Source organism: Salminus brasiliensis, chromosome 19 (genome assembly GCF_030463535.1).
Source record: "Salminus brasiliensis chromosome 19, fSalBra1.hap2, whole genome shotgun sequence".
Taxonomy (NCBI): Eukaryota; Metazoa; Chordata; class Actinopteri; order Characiformes; family Bryconidae; genus Salminus; species Salminus brasiliensis.
In genome coordinates this window covers 15,657,565-15,680,169 of record NC_132896.1, presented here as the reverse complement: position 1 = coordinate 15,680,169, position 22,605 = coordinate 15,657,565, and the positions used below count along the sequence as shown (strand labels likewise).

The 22,605-nt window shown below is 40.2% G+C and overlaps 1 protein-coding gene across 2 annotated transcripts in view; it reads left to right on the top strand.

The window, feature by feature from the left end:
• gpc3 (glypican 3) overlaps positions 1-22,605 on the top strand; it is a 225,174-nt gene that overhangs the window by 15,358 nt on the left and 187,211 nt on the right. For both annotated transcript variants that reach the window (XM_072662855.1, XM_072662854.1), the window contains exon 2: positions 15,769-15,930. In XM_072662855.1, the coding sequence (XP_072518956.1) occupies positions 15,769-15,930 (162 nt within the window). The remainder of the gene's footprint in view (positions 1-15,768; positions 15,931-22,605) is intronic.

The window sequence follows — 22,605 nt, the reverse complement described above, 5'->3', positions numbered from 1 at the left end:
GTGTGGAGAACATTTTAGAAGTTTAAACAACTCCATGTAAAGTAGAGCTGGCAAGTGATGATTTTTTTTATCTTATTGTGATAAAGTTTGTTATTTTGATAACAATAAGCATATCGAGGGTATTGTTAGTGCTGATCAACTGCATGTTTCATTACAAAGAGTGTAATTACACTGGTTTAATTAGACAAAGTGCAGATGATGTTGAATGAAAATCACTGTTCAGTATGGGAGAGTATCTGAATGTCATTTTTTAAGAATCTGTTGCTACTGATTACATAAATTGTGATAAATATTGTGTATCGTAAAAAAATATAGATATGGTATAGTATTGCTAAAGTATTTTTACCATGTCGCTCAGCCCTGATGTAAATGTTCTCTGCCAGTTTAAAGGTTCTTCACACCCACATCTCTTTGGTAAAAAAAAAACTTTATGGAACTGAAAATGTCTATCCTCTCAAACATTGTAGATCCACTGCTGTTTCTAAAACAGCAAAATGCTGTGTAAGTGTGTTGGGATGCCTCATTTGACAAAATCAGACAAAACAATATAGCTAGTTGTTACAAGGTGCATATAGTTAAGGGACATGACAAAAGAATCAATATATGAATATAAATCTGTGGGGGTGGGATTACAAAGTATAGTCCCTCACATGCAGATTTAATTCTCTCCAAATATCAACCAAGCCAGATTCTCTGCACATCTATTGAAGCACAAGAAAGGTCTTGTATCGACTATCTAAGTTCTGATTTATTATACAATTAAAATCATAGCCTGAAATGCTGCAATTCCTACATTTTTTGTTAAGTAATAAGACATTGTTAGAAACTAATTCAGGAGAGTTCATTTGGGACACAAACATGAGCATTGGGAAGTATTGTCCAAATATTGTGCCTGAAATTAGAACAAATCTACTCTTAGGATCATTGATTTGTTTTCTAGAATTAAAGCTGTATGTTTACTAATGCGTACATCTATTCTCCGTTTCATCAATTTTAATTTGCAAGTTGCTTTTAAATGTTCACCCTCTGAGTGATTTTCCTTAAGCATAGCAACTGAGTCTGAGTCTGTTAATATTGTGTTCCTTTTAATGGCATGGCCCGATCATTTTACATTGTAGGGGATATTTAGTAGGTTAGTAATGTCATTTAAAAAAAATCCATAAACATAAAACAGCTTCAAGAATATAATGTCAGCCGGGTCAGATGCATAATCCCATGTGCAAGCTTTTGTAACTTTACAGAGAATTACCAAAGTTGCCTACCTGCTCCAGCGGTGTCCCAAACAACAGGCGAAGCTAATGAAGATTAGTTTAGCAATCCTTAGAGGTGCCAAGCACAAAAAAACTAATACAGCAAAGACACTTTTAGGACGAAAAAAAAAATAGTAATTGTCATTGTTGATGTCACTAGTTACCAACAGGTACTTTACAGACTAGACTGGAAAAAAGGCCTTCGTAGCCATAGACGTTAACAAACACTTTTAAGAGGGAATTCAACATCTGTTGGCCACTTCATTATTCAGAAATGCAGACTTTGGTCTAAGCTGGCTCGCATGTTGTATTCTTCTCCGATTGTCCTGGTCAGGGTCACGGTAGGTCCAGAGCCTACATGGAAACACTGGGTGCAAGGCAGGAATACACCCTGGACAGGGCACCAGTCCATAGCAGGGTAATTCACCTACCCAGTTACTCACTCAGTCACTCACACCTTGGGACAAACTGGAGTACCCAGAGAAAGCCCACAGGGGCACAAAGAGAACACTAATGTGGACATATTTGTGGTAATTATTGAATGAAAAGGAAGAATATCATATTGCAAATGCCATGTCTCCGCATATTTATTCAGCACATACGCGTCCTTGTTTTTATTTATTCATAATGATTGTTGTCGGAACATCTGTTTGAACTTGGGCAAAGATCTAGTGACTGATGTGCAAGCGTTATATAGGAATGCAAACTCATCCCTCATCAGCATCTGGGCACGACAGCTATCCGCATCTGCTGCACAAGCCTAACAGCAGTGGCACCCGCTATTTACACCATCAGTATCTGCCTCTCAGGAGTGCCACTATCCAATACTAATAAATGTTTTTCGTTTTATTGTACTAAATCCTTTTTTTCGTGAATAGTTTGCAAATGCATTTAATGTTGTTGATGTTGGAACACAAAGATTATGCTGGATGACATTTATAGTTATCTACTTGGCAAATATTGGCCAGTTCTCAGACTGCCTATCTATATAAAACTATATATAGGAACAATAGTACTTTATAATTTATTTAACTGCAGTGTTATATTTCGAGTATTGTTTTGCAAGCTGCATACAGTATATGAACAAAAAGTATTGGGACACCTACACATTACACCTACAGGAGCTTTTATGATGTCCCCTTCTAAATCCATTGGCATTAATATGGAGTTGGTCCCCCTTTGCATCGGGTTTGCCACTTGGAACTGTGGCAATGGGACTAAATGAAATGCCCTAATTCAATGATTAAGAAGTGTGTCCCCATTCTTTTGTCCATTTAGTGTACTCAACACAAGCCAACATATTAGTTTTCATAAATAATAATACAGAGTGTAGCTTTCATTAAAGGTCCACAAAGACTAATTGAATGTATTTACTATAAATATTTATCATTCTTGTTGTTGCAAGATGTTAACAGCCCACTTCCTGATAAGTCAGTAACACTGAAACTCAGCTGACAAACATATTTTTAATACATTTGTAAATTGTGCTAATAAAAGAAGCAAATATCAATGTTGTCCAGTGTCAGTCACTGGCCAGGGGGGCATATTAACATATTAATATAATATTAATATAATATTAACATAAACAGAGCTGTAGCTACCACTCATGACGTCCGATGTTAGCGGCATGTACTTGACGTTTGGTGATACTGCAGGAATTCACTTTCAGGGAGGTGTAGCTGGCAGTTAGTCAATGGCTAGTGCCACTCTAGCAAGGTGGATTCCGGCGGCCTAAATGGATGGTGCCACTACTGTTGGTTAGAGCCACTCCAGAGAGGCAGATTTAATGGCCTAAATGATTGGTGCCCACTGGCGTGGGGTAGTGCCACTACTGCGAGGCAGATGCCACTGGCAGAAGCAGATAGCGGTCATTTCCAGATGCTGAGTTTGCAATATTTTTCAGTAATTCTTGCATGTTAATTATAAGATTTATTATAAATAAATAAAAACAAGGAGACAAGCCTGTCTTTTTTGTAAATTGTATAAATATGCAAGAACATGACAGTTACAACACCTGTTCTATTTTCGTGCAGTGGTCACTTCCCGCTGCCAGATGCCAATGAGGAACTGAATCCCAGCTGATGCTTTTCCCACCTAGAAGAAGCTTGGAAGCGAGTTCTTGAACAAATTGTAGCTGGTTGCAGTTCTGCATCACATCATATTTTTTTATGCTGCCTAGAGAACTGGTTTGTCATCCAGAAGAGAGACTGTGTACTCGCTCATTTCAAGCCTGAGTTTGGGTAGAAGGTCTAGCCATTTTCGTTGCATTGGCAAGCAGTTCAGAGCCCTCTGTTTTTTCCGGCTGGAGGTGTGCTTGACGTTTTTTGCCGCCCGCGATTCTCTAAATCATCATTTTTTTCTGCAGCAGCTCTAAACATTTTTTCCATCAGCTGGTTCCTGTGTGCAAGCATAGGGCCTTCAGTGGTATAGATTCGGTTCTCTGCTTTGGTGTACCTTGACTTTCTCCAATAAATCAGTGAGTGTTGCTTACAGTAAGGATACGGAAATGGTTATACTGTCCAAACAGCCTTCAGTATCATTCGTATGGTTCAATCCTTTTCAATCTGAACCAAACTGCGCAAATTTCAGTTAGTACAAGTTCACAGTGAGCAGCTAATAGTGGTGGGTTAGGCCACTTTTGTTTTTCGTTGTTCTGTGAGATAAAAAACAAACAAAAAAAAAACAACTGAAATTAAATTTTGTTTTAGTGGACCGCAAACCCAGGCAGCCTTCTAGAGGGTCATGTGACTCCTCTAACCACAGGAATTGCTCTTGCTTATCAATTTGCTACCTAGCAAGCTATCTTATCTGGCTGCAGCAGATTTAATTACTGCTAGAGTGATTTCCAACATACAATGATTAATAGTTTTCAGCTAGGCCAGTGACAGTTGAGTAGATGGTCCTTTGATGATGTAGGGCTCATTTGATCTTTTGTGGCCGTATACATCCCTGGTCATCTCAGAAGGTGGTTTGAATGAATGGACTGCACTTTGTTTACACTTGCACCTAGTGTTTTACAGCGGGGTCACCCCAAGATAGATCTGCACAATTAAATGTACAGTATATTTACAGTATATTTATATTTTTGTGTTCTATACAAGGTGTACATTTATGGCAGAGGTGGGAATCTCTTGGCACCTCACGATTGTAACAAGTCCTTCAGTTTGATTGCGATTCAGAGGCCTGCGATGCAATTATAAAAGAGTTATAGGTGTGTGGTTTTTTTTTTACTTTGTTTTTATTGATTGTTACTAACAACGAAAGGGGTACACATTTGAAAAGGGGTTGGGTTACATATCGCTCTATGCATTGTTTATGTCAGTAATTGTACTTTGGAATCGTGCAGGTCTTCATAATCCAAGGCTTTTTCATAATCCAAGACTTTTTACAAGGCCAGTATCTAGTCTGATTCCAATGGTCTTGTAATAGGGAATAAATCAAGAAATAAAGTTCTCAGGCGAAGCAAAGTATGTTTTTAAAAGAAAGGGGAAAAAAGAAAAAGGGGGTAATTTCTGACTCCAGCATATCTCACACCTTTTCACAGCATGTCTGAGTGAAAATAATTCATTCCATGATAAAAACATTTCTGAATGATCTCTATACAATAATATTATAATAAAAATAATATATATATTATATATATATATATATATATATATATATATATATATATATATATATATATATATATATTCTTTTATTTCAATCCAGTTGGTACATTTTCCAAATAACACTGAAAATCAGATTCTGAGCTGATTATTGATTCCATAAAAAATCTGAAAATGGCAGACAGACATATTATCAAACATTCTCCAACATTGACCTTGGATGTGACAGTTACTTTGACTTTTTAAGATTTTTTATATATATATAAAAACCTTACAATGTTTTTCTAGGTGAATTTCCTCCATAGACCTGAACTAGAGGTGGTAGACAGAGTCCTACATATGGTTATCAGTGTGTCTTAATGCATCTTTTTTCTCACCGTGTGACTCGACTTGGTACTTTTAAAGCTGTTTAGACATTCTGAATAGAAATCACTTTACTTAGTATGGGAGAGTCATAATGTCAAAATATTGTCAAAAATATTGTGTATCATAAAATGTTTCATGTATCATGATATATAATTTTTTACCAGATCTCCCACCCTGCTGGAGGGTTTTGCAGTGGGACTGCGGTGGAAAAACGTAGTAATACATTTTACCCTCCCTATTAGCCTTGATACTGTGGGCAACTTGCATGCTGGCTGAAAGCCCAGGGTAAGCCTGTGGGCATATCATTTCACATGTAAGAATTTATCCAGTTCAGCAGCAGCAACCATGTTGGAGCATTATCAGTAAATATTTCCAAATCTTTCTTAGTGATCTGCCGTTCTTCTCACCTGTGTGGCTCTCATTCACTGAGACACTGCTGCCACTCATCAGTGATTAAATCCCCTCTGTTACAGTGACAAAAGATTCTGTGGAAATCAATGTTTACGCATCGTGTTACAGCTATCCATCCGTGGTTCCATGACTTCGGTTCTGGTCTCGTTGTCGAGTGTAGGGATCACTGTGTCAGCTAAATGTCTTTGAGAGGGAAGGCTACTGGATCTTGGTTCTAAAGTGGCCAACACAGCGTGAAAGAACTGGTTCTCAAGAGTTTGTAATTTGTTTTGCCCTTTCCGAACTGGGTGGAAGCTTTGACATTGCTTGCTTGACGGCCCTTTGGTTGGCACCAATGAGAAACGTCTGGTTGTATTTGCAGCCAGCCAGAGCCAATGTGCTTCCATATGCTAGCTTTTCATGCAGAGGCTGCCAGTTGGATTCATCTCTATTCTGTCTCTGTTATATGCTTGCCACAGACTGTCCGGTGCCGCACTTCTGATTTCCACCATTATCAATTTACGTTATCAATTAACGTGTAGAAAATCGCATCAGAAATGTCTACGTCTGCATTGAGATGCATCTAAGAATTGCCCTCACTCTTAATTTGTGGTCTACATTCTACCATGTCCTGCACATATAGTATACTATAGTGTACTTGGAATAGTCGCAGTGTTGTGCACTGCGGTGACCAAATTGGTGCTTTTGCAAGCCAATACAATCTACATCCACAATCTATCAGCATCTAAGTAAGTTCTAACTTACGTTTGGACAGGAACATCGGAACGTGACTTCTACATTGTTGCACATTTTAAAGGAAATTTTACAGATTAAAAAAGAGAATTCTGCATAATTCAGTTGTTGTCATTCACAGGGGTCTGGGATGAGGTGGTTCCTTGTAGAGAAGCTTACAGACGGGTGGTAATAGGAACCAGGGGTTGTAATGAAATAGAAATATAGCCTTTTCAAAGAAACCAATAAACCTATGTGTGGCTGTCATAGCATCTACAACATTTAATATGTAAAATTGGTGGAAAAAAGTGTCAGATCTGTAAAAACAGCTATTTGGATGTAAAATATCCTGCATGTTCCGCTCTGTCGTTAATGTATTTTTAAAACTACTACAGTATTACAAATCACAAAACACTGTCTCAGACATTGGATAATCATATTCCTAACTATGTAATGTAATCCATTTCTGTAATGTAGCTTTTAGAAGAATATTTGTCTCTTTGAACTTCTGGTTTCTGTCGCCACTACTATGAGCAAACAATGGAGCATTTCACACCAAAGCACTGTGAATAACATTGCAAATAGCTTAACTGTTTAATTATGCAAATTATAAAAAAATGAGTGGAGTTTCCCATTTCAAAAGCCACCGTTAGGAGAATGGCATGGGATCCAACTTCAAGCGTGTGGTGCTGATGGATGACTGTCATCTTTCTTGCATTATAAGCCTATGAATGGAATATCAAATAATGTCATTCTTACTCATGTGGACATAAATAATTACGTGGCATGCCACAGTATTTTAGATTAGTATACCAAGATTTTATTGCATTCAAGTTGGCATGCAATTAATTTCAGTCATGACGTTAATACTACCTGCCTAATATTGAGCAGGTGGTCTCTCCCGTGCCACCACAACATATCTGACTGGACTCTGACTGGAATCTGGCACCAAGACGTTAGCAGCAGGACCTTTTAGACCTGCTGGTTGTGAGGTGGGGCCTCTATGTATTGCATCAATGTGCCTTGGGTGTTCATAACCACTTTTGGTAAATACTATCCATTACATCTCACATCACTTGTTTGTTGTGGTTTTGAGATACTCTGACCAGTCATCTTCCCATTGTAATTGGGCACTTGTCAGTGTCGCTCACATCGTTAATCTACCACTTTTACGGCTTTTAACACATCATCTACAAGAACTGACGGTTCACTTGCTGTCACCCATTGACCGATGCCACTGTAGATGAAGATAATCAGTGTTTTTCACTTCACTTGTCACTTGTCAGGTATAAATGTTATGGCTGATCAGTGTATGATCCTCTGTTATTGCACTTCGACTCAGTTAGGGCTTGTTAATTAACTGGATTGGGGAATTGTTCACATAGCAGGATTTCTCAGCAGCTGGATAATTGAATGCTAAAGTAAGGATAGCTCAGAAGGAATTTAGCTTTACTTCTTTTGGACACATCTGACTTCAGAGCTATGTTATAGCAGGGAAAACAGCAACACAGGCAGGTCAGTGGTACTCCAGGACCAGGATTAGGCTGCATATTGAGGGAAGAAGGAGGAAGGTATGAAACAAACTTGACTCTGGCAGGCATGTTGCTGCTTTGCCAAGTTGCCTTTTTCTTCATTGCATCCAGATGTGCATCAAGCTGTTTTTATGCAGTGAGGAGACGGCGAAGGCTCACAGGGACAGAAACGCGTGCTGTGAAAAAAACAGAAGGTGGAATTTAAGGTTGAGAATGAAAGGAAGGGAAGAGAGGCATGCTGTGCTGGTTACACATGGAACAAGACGATGTTGGTGTCCTTTGATAGAAAGTGGGGTAAAGGTGGGAGAGTTGTGCTACTGTATAAAGACGTCATGACTGCTGGTGTAATATCGGACACTGTGCACAATGAGGTAGCATGATGGATCTATAAGGCTTTATACAGAGGCTTTCTCCCTCCAGTCTCTGTAGAACTAGCTTCACCCTTTCACGTCAGTCCCCACAAGCAGTCTTTATTTAGACAGTATGATATAGTCTTTGTTCCTGTGTCTCTAGGGAGAAGCCTTATCCCGCAGGCCTTCACTTTTCCTCTCGGCTCCCAACTTTTCTAATGAAATACATTTATCATCTGCAAACGACAGGCAGGCAGATGAAATTGTCTGTTTTGCTGCAGATAATTACCAAATCCGCCTGCTTTCTCCCTCCTTTCATACCTGTGCTTGCCCTCCGCGCGGCGCGCCATTGACTGCTTAATAAATTTGGCCCGCAATCTGAAATTAGCTTGATCGTATCTGTCGCCGGTCCTTTGCAAGTATTGATTTAGGATATTAAGCCTGTCAGTGTGCATACACAAGTTGCCGGCTGACCGATGTGGCAGTCCGTTCCTTGTTATTTTTCATTTCTTTGGGTGGCACTCTGTGTGGGTGTGCTGGAAAACATCACAGTTAATTTGCAGGTTTGGGGTTATGAGAGGTTTTGAGCCAGAAATTATGTGCTTGCTAGATCAGTGCTGGATCATTTTTAAATAGTTTAATCATTAAAGGGCTCATTTTCTTCGCTGTTTTGATATAGGGGAGATTGATGTAGTATGTAAACACTGTTCTGCACTGTCCATTCCCCAATCCATATATTAAATACCATATAAAAATCTGCCCAGTTTGAGTTGACTGTTGTTGTGATGTCATGTTTTCTTAAATCCTGCTTGCACTTAAACTGCTCATCCATATTGAAGTTGTTGTTATTTCTATAGGACTGTTTTTGCCTAGCTGGGTCTGAATAAGGCTTAAGACAGATGCTGCCAAGCAGAACAGGGTTATTTACATTTACATTCTCATGTACTCTATGTATCCTAAAGCAAGTAGCATTTTTACTTTAAAATAACAGCCTCGTAATCATTGTGATGCTTCACTGACCTGTAATATAGAGAATGACATCTCTATTGTTGCTACTCCAGGCTTACCACATTGCTGACTACACTATGTCACTCTGGTGAAGTGGGCAGGACAGCGCTTGACAGAACTTGTGAGTCACATTTGTGTAAAATCCTGGAATCTTGCTCTTCCACCTCTGTCCACATGATTCTTCCATTTTCAGTGATGGTTCTGTATCTCTCAGCTTGGCCAGAAGTGTTTGGAAACGTGTCCTTCTTGAGGGTTGCCTCAAAGCTTGAATTCCACTCTCTGACTGAGGGGGGAGCCTAAGAGCTAGAAGTTCAACTTCTTACGTAATGCTGTTTAAAAGGCAGCACAACCAAAACAGAGGTTAGAAAATGTTCATTTAAAAAATTCTTTTAATTTACATTAAAACCACACAAATATAATTAGTGAACATCAGGGTAAAAAAACATCAGGAGAACTCTTTAAAGCATACCTGTTTTCATGAAGGCCTATTCTGTCATTCCAAACAGCGATTTAGGAATCTAATCAACATGGTAGCAGGGGGATGAACTGAGGTTTCCTCTGCCTTTCATACTTTGCATCTTTGGATTTCCTGCCTGTGTTAATTAACTACACACTTAAAAAGAGTCTACCAGCTAAACAATAAACTGAATTTAGTCCAGTTGATAGTTATATGATAGTTATATTACAAGCTTTAGGGTAAGTTTCTGAAACACTCACATGTGGTACTTAGTAACTGAATTAGGATAATAATAATAATAAGTGGCACAGTGGCCCAATTATTGAGAGATGGCTTTTGATCCCTAGTTATGCTGCAGTCATCCATGGCTAGACGTCCTAAAGAGCACAATTGACCTCGCTCTCTCTAGGCGGGTCGGATGGTCTTCCCTTTCTTGAAATCACAGTTAGTGCTCTCCTCCTTCACAGCACTGGTGGCCTTGTGTAATTTGTGGGGGGTGGGGGTCCTAGCTACTGGGTTGGATTTGAAAGTGACTAAAATTGTGGTCAAATTTTGGTTTAAAAAACCTGCAGAAGATGATCTATCTAAATTGACATTATTGTTCCAGGCTTAACATATAAAAAAGTGGAGATGATAGCCACGATATACTCCCAACAACTATCCTAGTTACAACTATGGCCAAATATACTTCAGTATACCTGGCGTCTGTCCATTTATGTCCTTTACTCAAGGTCATGTGCTCGATGGTAGGATAGAATTGGCCTGAGAATTATTTATTTTGCTTCCACAAATTCATGCCCACCAGCGGTTATGGATTCTCTGCTGCTCTAGTTATCGTAGCTGAGATTCAGAATTCTGAATCTTCTCAGCACTTCTCAGTCTGGAGCCTCGAGCTACAATTGCTCTCCCTTCCAATCAATAACGAAATTAGCCCTGCAAAGTTAACTACATTTGCCTGATAGACTGGCACTGGTATTTTTAGTTCAGTATCTGCTTTTTTTCTTTAGCTGAGAATGTACTCAAGTCTGAAAGCATCTAGTGAGCCTCCAGCCTTGCAGAAGGGACACATAAGATGAAATCAAATCAGTCAACCAGAAGGGAAGGTTATAAGGGGTGTATTACAGTGTGCTCAACAGACAACGTAAAGCACTTACAATGTTACAACGGTAGATCTAAACAAAGACAGTGCAGTTTTATTAAACAATGCAAAAAAAGGATATCTGTATTGACATTGGATTTATAGAAACATCATTAATCTCATACAGTGGCGATATCATTGTAGTTTAAAGCTGATTTAAACAGCAGCTGGTATAGTGTCGTGGGTAACCAATGACTTGTAATTGGGAGAATAGCACCTCTATCATTGCCACTCTGGGCTCAGCATGCTGCTAACTGTACTATGTAACTTTAGTGCAGTGGGCAGGATAACATTTGTGAGAATGCTGCGTGAGAGTCCAGTAATATTACTCTACCACGTCAGTTCACATGCTTATTTCACTTCAGATGCTGGTCCTGTATCTCTCAGCTTGTAAAATGCATGTGAAAGCTTGTCCTTCAGGGGTGGCTCAAAGTGCAAATTCCACTTCCCAACTGCAGGGGGGGGGAAGCAAACGATGCCAGTTCTCACATAATAATGCTGCTTTAATATGTTCTAAGCATTTAGCATATTGTTTGTTTACGCTTCCACACTTCAAGTAAAACATCGGTGTGCACAGGAGTAAGTTGGATATCACTTACTTAGAAGCAGTTTCTAGAAGTCGCATCATGCTTCCAAGCAAAGCTGTCATTCCTTCAGTCAGTCATGTGTTTTGTAACTATCCATTGAATAACCTATTTTCATCAGTTTCCACTTCATCTTCCTTTGCCTGCTGCTGATGCGCATGTCTGCTGTCTGTCAGCATCAGGCACATTGTGCTGATAATCTTGTGTCACCGCAGCCCCCTGTGGCTTCTGTGATCCCGTACCTAACTATAGTCGCCTGTGATGTTTCCTCCAAAGTGCTGCAAACAGCCTGCTGAATACCCAGCACTCACACCTTCTTTGACTTTCCTCAAATGGTGTCGTGCCCCCCTCCTCCCAACACCCTGCCCCGCTCTTGCTGCTCTCTTCCCCCCTCTGTGTGCTCTGGAGAAGTAAGACACGTCTGATGGTTGTTTACAGCGCTATCAATCAAGCCAGTTCCACCCCCTCCGGCAGCCTGTACACACACCCACCACCCTCAAATACGCTGGCAGTTCACCTGCCTCCAGTTTAGCAGCTCTGTTCTGGAAAGAGATGCTCTTTGTACACGTAACAGATTGTTGAGATAGAGATGGAGTTTGTCACGGCACATTAGAGTTTTATCGCACTCGCTCTTGCGAGCCTAATTAGGAAAAAACACTTTGTGTGGAGATTTAGTCGCTCCATGCAGTTTTCCAGACGCAATAAAAAGATCATACCATGCTTTTTTTATTAGCCTATTCATTTTTTGGGACACTTCATGATTCCCACCCTCCCCCTTTCATGAAATGAGATATTAAATAAATAATTTAAAAGGCCCTTTTTTTAAAATCAAATTTAGGCCACAGAAAAAGAGGCTTTCTTTCAGTTTTAATTGCAGGTCCATGAGTTTTCATTTAGCTTGTTTGTGCATCCTTGATGTTTATGCAGATGTTTGACGGAATTCTTCTCATGTGGCCTCTCGATTCACGCTTTGAGATGAAAATTCATCTGACAGGGTCAGCTTTTGATTGAGTCCTATATGTAGGATATGAACCGGAGAGCGTCCTTAATGAGAACTCTCGGTGCCGTCGGCCCTTTTGTCCCGTTCAATAGAACCTCGCAAATCCAATCATGTTCTTTTGTCAAATAACCTTCAAAAGCCATGGCCACTGAAAGAGCTGCCAACAAATCACCCGCCAGCACTGTCAGCTGAGTGATCTGTCTTGCAGGACACTATTGTTAATGTGCTTGTTTCCATTTTATTTTTGCTCTCTCTATCGCCAAGGTAAAGCTCATGTTCTATCTTGAGTCCAGATTAGGCTTGTCTGCTTCAGTTGCTTTCAGGCGAGTACAAGAACCTGATACTTTCACAGTTCATGCAGGTGTAATTGCAAAATACACAGATCCTGCAAGAGGACTTCTCCACACTACCGTTTACAGCCGGGGTGTCATGTTTCAGTCCTGGAGGGGCGCAGGCTTGCGTCATCACAACCTGATTCAGCACAGGAAGAGTTTGATAATTAGTGCATAGGTTGTAAAAACAGAGAAAGCAGAAAGCTGAGCAGGGACATGGTCCTCTAGGGCTGCAATCGGACACTCCTGGTCCACTGTTCAGTGTGTAGTGCCAGAAAAAATTGCATCATGTCATCTGTTTACTTTTCAAAGTGGGAGCAAGAGCCTACGATTTCTGGATAAAGATGTGACACATGGGCAACATAATTGAATTTAATAACTGGGAAATGCTGCAACCTAATCTTTCAAAAGCTGTGGTCAAATTAGACACCACCGCAACTAGAGTTAATGGGCTGTGACTTCCAGCTAGAGCTGGAGTAGAAGACTTTGGAGTTGGAGTTAAGTGTTTCAGATGCGATCACAGGTTTCTCAGCCTGACCAGAAATAATTATAAAACTTTAGGAAATTAGGCTTTTCTCCTGATTCCAGGCTTGAATTGACAGGTTATGCAACTTGATAAAACTCTGTTTTCATTGTTTCCGTTGTTTAAAGAATATCTGTTGTAGTCTAACTTTGTTATCCTTTGTTACCAGGATGGCAGCCAGTCAACTGATATGATATTCTTTATCTTACTATCCTCTTAAAAAGAAAATGTTCTGCTCCAAATATTGTACAGTCATGCTGCGGAGGTCCCGAGAGAGCACAATTGGCCTTGCACGCTTCACTGCTGTAAAAGGATTGCTAAAGACCTGACTATACAACAATTCACAGCTCAGAAATTAGCAATGGCTAAAAAAATCCATTGACTTGCCTCTTAAACTGCTAAGATGAAATTCCTGATTAATAGGAGTGAGGAATGCAAGCCTGGACCCAATAGTGGTTCTGTGGTCCATTTTTTTAATACTCATTGTCAAAGGTGTCTTAAAAATACTGGACCAAATTGCTAAAAAACAAAAACAAAACAAAACAGCAGTCACAGTGGTTGTACATTAGACCTGATCATCTGTAATCTGAGGCATTGCACCCTGGAGCTCTATTTGCCACATTCATGGTTGTTTATTTTCTGCCTCCATGCTAGAATTGATCTAAATGCCTGGGTAAATCTAGCCACAGCCATGAAGTCTGCCATCCCCCTTTTGGGAAAGCAGAACATATTTTAAGTAAATGCTAGTTATTTTCTTCAAATCAAACAAACACAGACCAAACCATGACAAGACAGGAGTTGTTGCCTTGTGTTTTTTTCATGCATGGCCCGTTCAACCCTTCAGTGTTTGTCTCCTCAGTTCCCAGCTGAATTTGTGCCAAGTCCAGACATCATTACAGACCTCACGATCCCAGGAACTTGTTGAGACTCCCTGCCAACCATGCATGTTTTTGGTTCACAATTAGACCCTGGTGTGCTGATGCAAATGGTGCACAGTCTCAGTTTTTAGTCGCAAATGGGGTTCAGCAAGAATCTGTGCACAGGCTTTTGTGTATTAATGAGGCTGATGAATTAATTGAAAAAGTTGAATGCATTTTTAGACTGATGACACAGTGATTTATTCCTGTATCTCTCTGCAACTCTTGAGCTGAAAAAAAAAATCAAAAAGACTTTTCGTGATGCAGAAATTCTCCAGGGTCCTCATGCTTCTACTTAATGAAGGAAGGACATGATACTCTGTATTCTTTCAAGTTCTCTTGGTATAATATGTTCGCCACATAGCTGTAATGTGGGTATGAATATGGAACTGGCTAAAAATATGTGGAGTTTTGGATTGAGAAAGTTATTTATAACTATTTATAACATCAGTTTCCTGCATTCTCAAAAATATAGGTTCTTAAATGGTTCTTGGCCTTAGAAAGATCCATGAATTGGTATTGGACATTAATGTTATGTAAAAAGATCTTTTGTGATAGAAACAAGTTTATTTCAGCTGTTAAAAAACTACACCAGATCATGCACCATTTATGTTGTGAGCACTTTCCACAATGAAATGGAGGAGGCTGCTAAATTGACTCTTGCATTGACTTGTCTGTTCATTCATATTTAACTTAAAAAATCAGGCCTAATTGTTAATAAATAGCATAACAGCATTTTTAGAATCAGTGTTTGGTTTGTGTGGGTGGGTGTCTAGCCATTCAGCAAAAATATTTTTTTTTAGGGTCTGAAGAGTGCATCACACCAAATTTTTTTAGACTGGTTTTAGAAAATGATGTCCTTTTACGACATTGCCACCGCAGCATTACACATTTTATTCAATGAGGGAAATAAGGTAAAAAATGAAAAAGATGAGTTTTGCTGAGTTTTTAGTACAGCAATGTAATTGCTAATACACAGTCTAAGGTAGTTGCAATGCTGGTTAAAAGGTAAATAGTTTACATACAAAGACTTGTGTTACACACTGGTTCATTTAATGTTAACTGCTGGATGTCAGTGTTGTATTTACATACCACTGTTCTGACTGCGTAAAAAGATAAGTTTCTTTTACTCAGAATTTATGCGTGTGATTGTGTTAATGCACAGTTTTCTTAAACTTTTATAAAAAAAAAAAATCACAATACATATATTAAATTATGGCTGTACTGACAAGTTCTTGTCAATAGACAGCCCTAATGTATATGTGTGTAATTCAACATCTTATTTCAATGAAGTCACAGATATCTGTTTTTGCTGAGTTGTCAAGCATGCTATTCTCTGTGATTTGATGTCAGGTCCTTTTAGGTTAGATCAGCAATCGGCTCTGTTAAATACAAGCTGATTGCTGCTGCTCTTCTGCTTTCCTAGCTCATTACGCAAGCACGGTCTCGAGAGGATTGAGCACAATATTACAGCAGTGGTGTCTATTTACTTAGTTTTTTCAGAGTGGTTTCAACTAACTCTCTCTCTCTCTCTCTCTCTCTGTCTGTCTGTCTGTGTCTCTCTCTCTTTTTATGTAACAGGCTCGGACCTGCAGGTCTGCCAGCCCAAGGGCCTCACCTGCTGCTCACGCAAAATGGAGGAGCGCTACCTTCTCACGGCCAAACAAAACATGGAGTCCGGCCTGCAGGCCAGCAGCGCCCAGCTCAAGCTCCTCATCATCCAGAACGCAGCGCTCTTTCAAGGTCAGTCTCTCTGGAGCACAGCACCAGTAGCCCCGGGGATCACACACCAACTTATCTTCTGTCCAGCTGAGTACAGGTTCTAACTGCGTTAAGCAGCTAAAGCACAAACAACAGCTTACTAACAGGCAGAGGAGGAAGATTGATAAATGGATCTGCCCGGGTTGTCACTTGAACGAATCGTGTTATTTGGCCTGAGTGGTTTGCTTCTGCTAATTGCTTTACACTAACAGCGTTAGAGGCAACGGCGGTGACTCAGAGCAACCCCCCCCCCCACCCCCCCGGTCTTCTCAGGAAGGTGGTTCAATGCTAATTGCTTCAGCTTGCGGGCCTGCAAAAGCTCCCCAAGCAAACCGACCCACCAGAACCTCTAAAACATCCTTCTCTTGTCTCGGCGCCGTCCTGTAGGGAATAGAGCGCGAGCCTTGTTTGCGATCTCCCGCACTTCTCTTTCCCCATCGCTTTTTATCCTTTTGTACTTTTCACTAGTGCCACAGATCAAAGGGCTCCCCCTATTGCACTCCAGCATTTCCCTTCTCTCTCTCTCTCTCTCTCTCTCTCTCTCGCTCCCTCCCTCCCTCTTGTACCAAACTCCCGTCAGCTCCTGTGCTGCCCCTCCCCAAGCAGACCTGGCTTTCTCACGCAGCCTGCGAACGGCGCCGCTGGTTCGCTCCCTTTGAAGTCAACTTTGTCAAACTATCATAAAAGTTAAGAGGCCGTGTCACTGGGACTTTCCGGCGGATTCCGATGACAAGTCGCTTGCATCATGGCGTTCTCCTGCAAGCGCCACTTTCTCTCTCCTGTTCGATTTAGCAGCACCGTGTCCTTCTTTGTTCCTACTGCCGGCTCACGTGCTTATAAGCCTCGCGCTCTGAAAAGCATCTCCGGCTAGATTGATGGAGGTCTTGTGTGAAGGAAAACGGTTCCTTTCTCCTTGTAATTGCTAATCGCAGACAGTTTTTCGAACCCGCTGAATAGTTAATCGTACTTTATTCACAGTCACTTATATTTTTTCACCTGATAATTCCACTGAGGTATTCATATCCCCTGCTTAGGCCTTCGTAATCAGACACGAGTGCTGATAACAGTCTTTGATGGCCTACACGACCACGGTGGCCTCAAGCAAGGTTTATGCCGACAATTGACCTAGTTAATTAGGAGCACCTGGCAGTAGGAGCTGTGAAGCTCAGAGCTTGCAAAAGCTCGACGAGGACATGCTTTTACAGGATTTGTACCCCAGTTTTTCTGTGCCTTATTTTTTTTGGGCATATTTAGAACGAGAGCGGCGGCGCGGCTGTGTTAAGAAAGGGTGCAACCTGTCACATAAGTGCGCTGTTATGTTCTCTGTGTTTGTAAATAACAAGTTTTCAGGTTGAAATAAAAAGAGCATTTTTAGACACACGGTAAGATACCATGCAGCACATTTCAGGGGCTTAGCTAATAAAAAACATCTCTCAGTGGGAAATGTACTTTTTAATGACATGTAGGAGAGTTGCACAATGATATCAGAATTATAAAAAATGTCAGATTCAGACATGCTGTGCACAATAAGTACATTTACTGGCTGTCATTTACAGGTCTTAATTCAAATCTGAGATGGTACAGCTTTCCAACACTAAAGTTAATAATCCTATACACATTTTCTTTTTTTTGGAGCATTCATCATTCAGTTTGACAGACGGCTTGGACAAGGGGAGGTTTCGGGTGCTGCTCTGGGCTGTGTTTGGCTGCTTAGGGACAGTGCTCTGTGGTTAATTCACACCCTCTCTTTTTTATTCAAAAACAAATGAACATGTAATCCTCAGATCATAAACTGTAATGAAAGGAGAGTCCTGTGTGATTTTTTCCCCCCATTTTCTCCCCCTCTAAATCTACTCCCGAAAGAGTCTGTGGCAGGTGTGTGTGGAGGGAGGGGGGGGGGGTTCTTTCAAACACAACTGCTCATCATAGGAAGACTTAAGATGAACAGCATTGATTGAGAGGTATGGACAGAATAATGTGTATGATGGTAAATATTTCTGATCATTTTAGCAGTGTATTATATTTATGTATTTTCTTTCCAAATAAAACCATTCCAGATGCTTAAGTACATCTTATAGGTTACCAGTGAATCATTACTCTGGATCCCCCCTTCCACCTTTAATAAGAGCCCTATTTAACAACTGAAGTAGGCTAAGCTGCAACAGAGCTGCCCAGGCAGTTGGAAGAAAATCCAGGGGTAGATTTTTACTTTGCGGACTTGACTTTTCCATCTTGAGAAGTAAATTTACTTTGTTTTAGCTTTATTTGTGTTGATTTGTGCTGTACTGGTACAAAGGTACGCTTTAAATGACAACACAATACCTTGAGAAAGTTTGTCAGCTGGTATAAACTGGGACTAAACTGGATTCACTGGTAGGTCCCTCGTCACTCAGCGTAATATACATAGAGTGAGGAGGAGTAAAAGAAAAAACAAATGCTGTTGACCTGGAGCAATTACGGGGACCAAGCACCTCTTCGTGATATAAGATCAGAGTACATGCAAATAAAAGTAAATATGCCAAATCATACCTAGAATGTGTCTATTCATATGTTGGTGAGAATAATTCACTATTCGATTCCTCTATTAGCTCACCTGATTTTATGAATTATAGAATTGTTTAGATGAACTAGGTATTAAATCGTAACTGTAAATCTTGGGTTTCCTCAAAGAAACGTTTTGAAAATAATCAAGCTAATACACGTTTTAATGTGTTGTTTATTTGGATTTTGTATAATATTAATATATTACTAGTGTAATATTCATATTAATGTTATTAAATGTTGCTATATTCATAAAATCATAAAATCTGCTATATTTTATGAACACATAAATGCTTATTGCCCAGGTAGACACAGTAGCTTTTCACATCGCCTTCTCAGACCTGTGTGTGTTCAAGTTGGTAAAGGCCAGTAACGAAATAGTAACAAATGTGAAAAGCGCTGACCTTTCCTACTTATTATTTGAATCCCTCAAACACAGAATGTGTATTAATACACTCTGCAACATGTTAATAACACCTTTAATGAGATGTAAATGTATATTACATCTGATGTACTGTCTCTAACCAGTACATCAGCAAGATGAAAAGGTACACTACTGTGTAGAAGTCGAATAAGACCATTAAAACTCCCTTCCATTCTCAGTTAAAAAACATATATATGTATTTTGTTCACTATTTACCTTTATTACAATTTCCATACTTTTAAGGAGACTCATTTTCAGTTTTTCAGAGAAAATTGCAAGGAGACCTTTGCATGCCACCCAAGATCAGTCTTGAAGTTGAGGTGTCTTTTTAATTTGGTAGAAAAACCTTTATATTTGGAATTATTTCAGCTACTTTTATCTGTACATTTCTGTCTTGCTTAATTTGTATTATGCTTCATAAGATCCAGAATGGGTGGATTGCTGAAGATGGCAGTGTACCATGAGCTAAAAACAGTAGAAAGAAAGAAAGTAAGAGAGAGGAAAAAGAAACTGCAACCAGCACAATAGGTCAGCACTACATTCAGCACCCAGCTGCTGACAGCAAACACTTCTTCCACATAAAAAGAAAATTTGGCCACTTCAGAAACCCCCAAACAATTGTGAGTATACTGAACCTGTGAAAAAACACCCGCACACACCAACCCCTCCACTCCATGGTCAGCAGATGTCTTGCTGGGAGCTGCTTGGTCATGTCCAGTTTCACACTCAGTAGGCTTTTTCTATGTGAAGCCATCAGTTGGCAGCAAGTAAAGCTAAGATTTAGTAGACCTGGCGTGCAGGTTTTCTTTATGTTGAAGTACCTAAGCCATAAATAGTTATTACCGTTGTGTTTATGTCCTCTTAAGTGTTTGCACAAAGCGCACAACGGTGTGAGAACATTTAAGAGGACATGTTTACTGTTCTCACCCTTTCCATTTAATTTGCTAATGACAACTGTGCCCTTGCAAAATTAAGAACACTGCTGTGTTGACTCACCAGTAGATCCCAGGGATTTAGGCTTCAGCTGTTTCATCCTTACTTTCCATCTTGTATGGCATTGGCCAGCACAAAATCTTTAATAAGTAAGGTACGTACAGTGTTTACTGTATAATATGTAGATTGCATTCAAAAACCCCCTTAATACGGCACCACTGACCTGTCTTCTAAATTGGAATGGATTATGATAGACACCAACTGTCCACCTGATTAGAAACTTTGTAGCTTCACTTACTGACCACATTGAGGACCATCTACCTTAATGATCCATGTTGGTGTACAGTTATAGACTGTAGCCCAGTGGCCACCGACCTCGAGATCTTCCTTCATGCAGAGTTTATTTTTAACCATAACCCGGGACACCCATTCCATCCAAGCACTTTCTTCAGAAGACCTTGACCAGACGGGTTGGTTCTGGGTTGAAGCCGGTCTCTGCGGGAAGGTGCCTCTCCAGGAGGAGAGTTGATGACCACTGCTGTAGAGGCCATCTGTTGTCATGCACAATTTGTCAGCCACCCTCTACCCCATTCATCACTGGTTGGTGTCTGACCACAGAAATGCTGTTGAACCCTAACCCTGATTTCTTCACACTGTTGATGTGATAAAGTGCTTTGTTGTGACATTCAGGCTGGTGGAGACGATCGAGGAGAAGAATCTGGAAAACGCAATAGGACATGCAGAACAATATAAAGGGATTAAATGTACATGATTTATGCATGCCACAGTCAGCTGTTGGTTTTACTTGCTTTCTTCTTTTCTTCCTTTTTTTCTGTTCTGTTTGTCACGCTGATTCACCAGTGCTTTTGTGTGCTGTTCTTTCACTCATATCTCTTTAGTGCAGTATGTTCCCTGAAGGCACCCCTTACTATTGGCCAGTTTGATGACCGCATGGCTGTTGACAGGTTATTATTTGGGTGGTGAACCATTCTTAACCAAGCAGTGATACCCAAAAATAGCCAACTGAGCATTGTTAAAGAATTAGAGGATGTTAATATGAATTGTGCATCAACAAATGGTCTACAGTCTCTAATTGTACACCAGCAAGGTAAAAGGGTATGGTACTGTACAAAAGTCAGAGCACGGCCATTAAAACCCCCTTCTATCTTTTTTTCCCTCAATTTGTTCCCCAATGTAGCTGAGCTAATTAACCCACCCACTCACTCACTGTGACCCCCCTGGCACTTGCAGTGCTCCGGACACCCTGAGGGTAATGACAAGTGCATGCTTCATCCAATACATTTGAAGTCAGCCACTGCCTCTTTTCAATTGCTAAATTGTGCTTTCTTGGACTTCGACTGCTGATGGCAAAGGAGCATCCAGGATTAGAACTTGCGATCTTTGGGCCATAGTGTCAGCATCTTAGACTGTAGCCCAGTACATTTTTTACAGTAAGAAAAAAACTGACACATACAAATATTTTTTTTTAGTATTTAGTCTGTTCACATTCAACCTTCAGTACAGCTTCAGTTATTATAAGGAGACTCCCTTTCAGTTTCAGAGGAATCTTCAGGGAGACCTTTTGTATACCACCCTGGATCAGTCTTAGAAGACGAAACATTCTACTTCTCACCATCCAAGAAATATCCATCCATAATGATGTTGAGGTCTGGGCTCTGTGATGGTCAGTTCATTGTTCTGAGAACATCAGTAGCTTCAGCAGATTGATTATATTTTTTTTGTTTGGTTTCCTCAGTAAGAGCTTCTTGATCAGCTGTACATCCTTTCAGATGTACAATGTAGAGTTGTTTAGTACAGTGGCAGGATGGCCACAAACACCTCTCATTTCAGATCTGAAGTGATTGGGACAAGTCTGGTGGGGTTCTTCAAGGGGTTGCACTGTTGTTAGGAGTCTATATTCTATTTTTTCTTATTTTCTTTGACTTTCTCCTTCCGTATGCAAGCGGATTATCTTTATATCTAATTTCCAAAGACATTTCTCCTCAGTAATAGCCAATTTACACTTAATGGACATTTAAAATGAAAATGAAATAAATGAAGGATGATGGCCAGTGAATGTATGGAACTCAATGAATTGAGATAGCTGTGAAATCCTCACGGGGTAAAGGTGAAACTTGAAGATTGGCATGTTTGTTTAGTTCACTGAGTTTGTGAACTCTACAAGTCAGGCATGCTTCCTTTCACCTTTAGCAATTAGACTCTAGCAATTAGAGATGTTCCCTCACCATGTAAGATTTAATGACTTGAACCTTAACCCTAAACCTTACCCACTGTATGCCCCCCTTTTTTCTCACTCTCATTAGTGCATGACTCAACTCTACTTTAGGCAGGTCTTGGCTCTCTGTTCTGATGTTTTTGTTCTCTATTCCAGGTATACTCCTATTTAATAATGCCTCCCTCACACTCTCAGTGGAGATATTTGGTTCTCCGTCTAAGCTTCGCCATAACTCAATAGCGGTGTCGATGGCAGAAAGCCGAAGCAGCCGCAAAAGCCGTCTGAAGTTGTTTACTCCCCGCCAGGGGCAAATTTAATAACCTAATGATGGTAGAGGCGTCTGCGTCATCTCGCAAACAAGCCCTTTGTGCATCTTTTGCCTGATGAGCGCGAATAAACCGGCCATTATGGCATCTTTTTCAATCAACTCATAATTAGTTTTCAAACTCAATCACTTGATGGTTATTTTTGTAGCTGCATTGCCACTGTGGGCTCTTCAGCGCTCCACTGAGTGTGTAAAGTC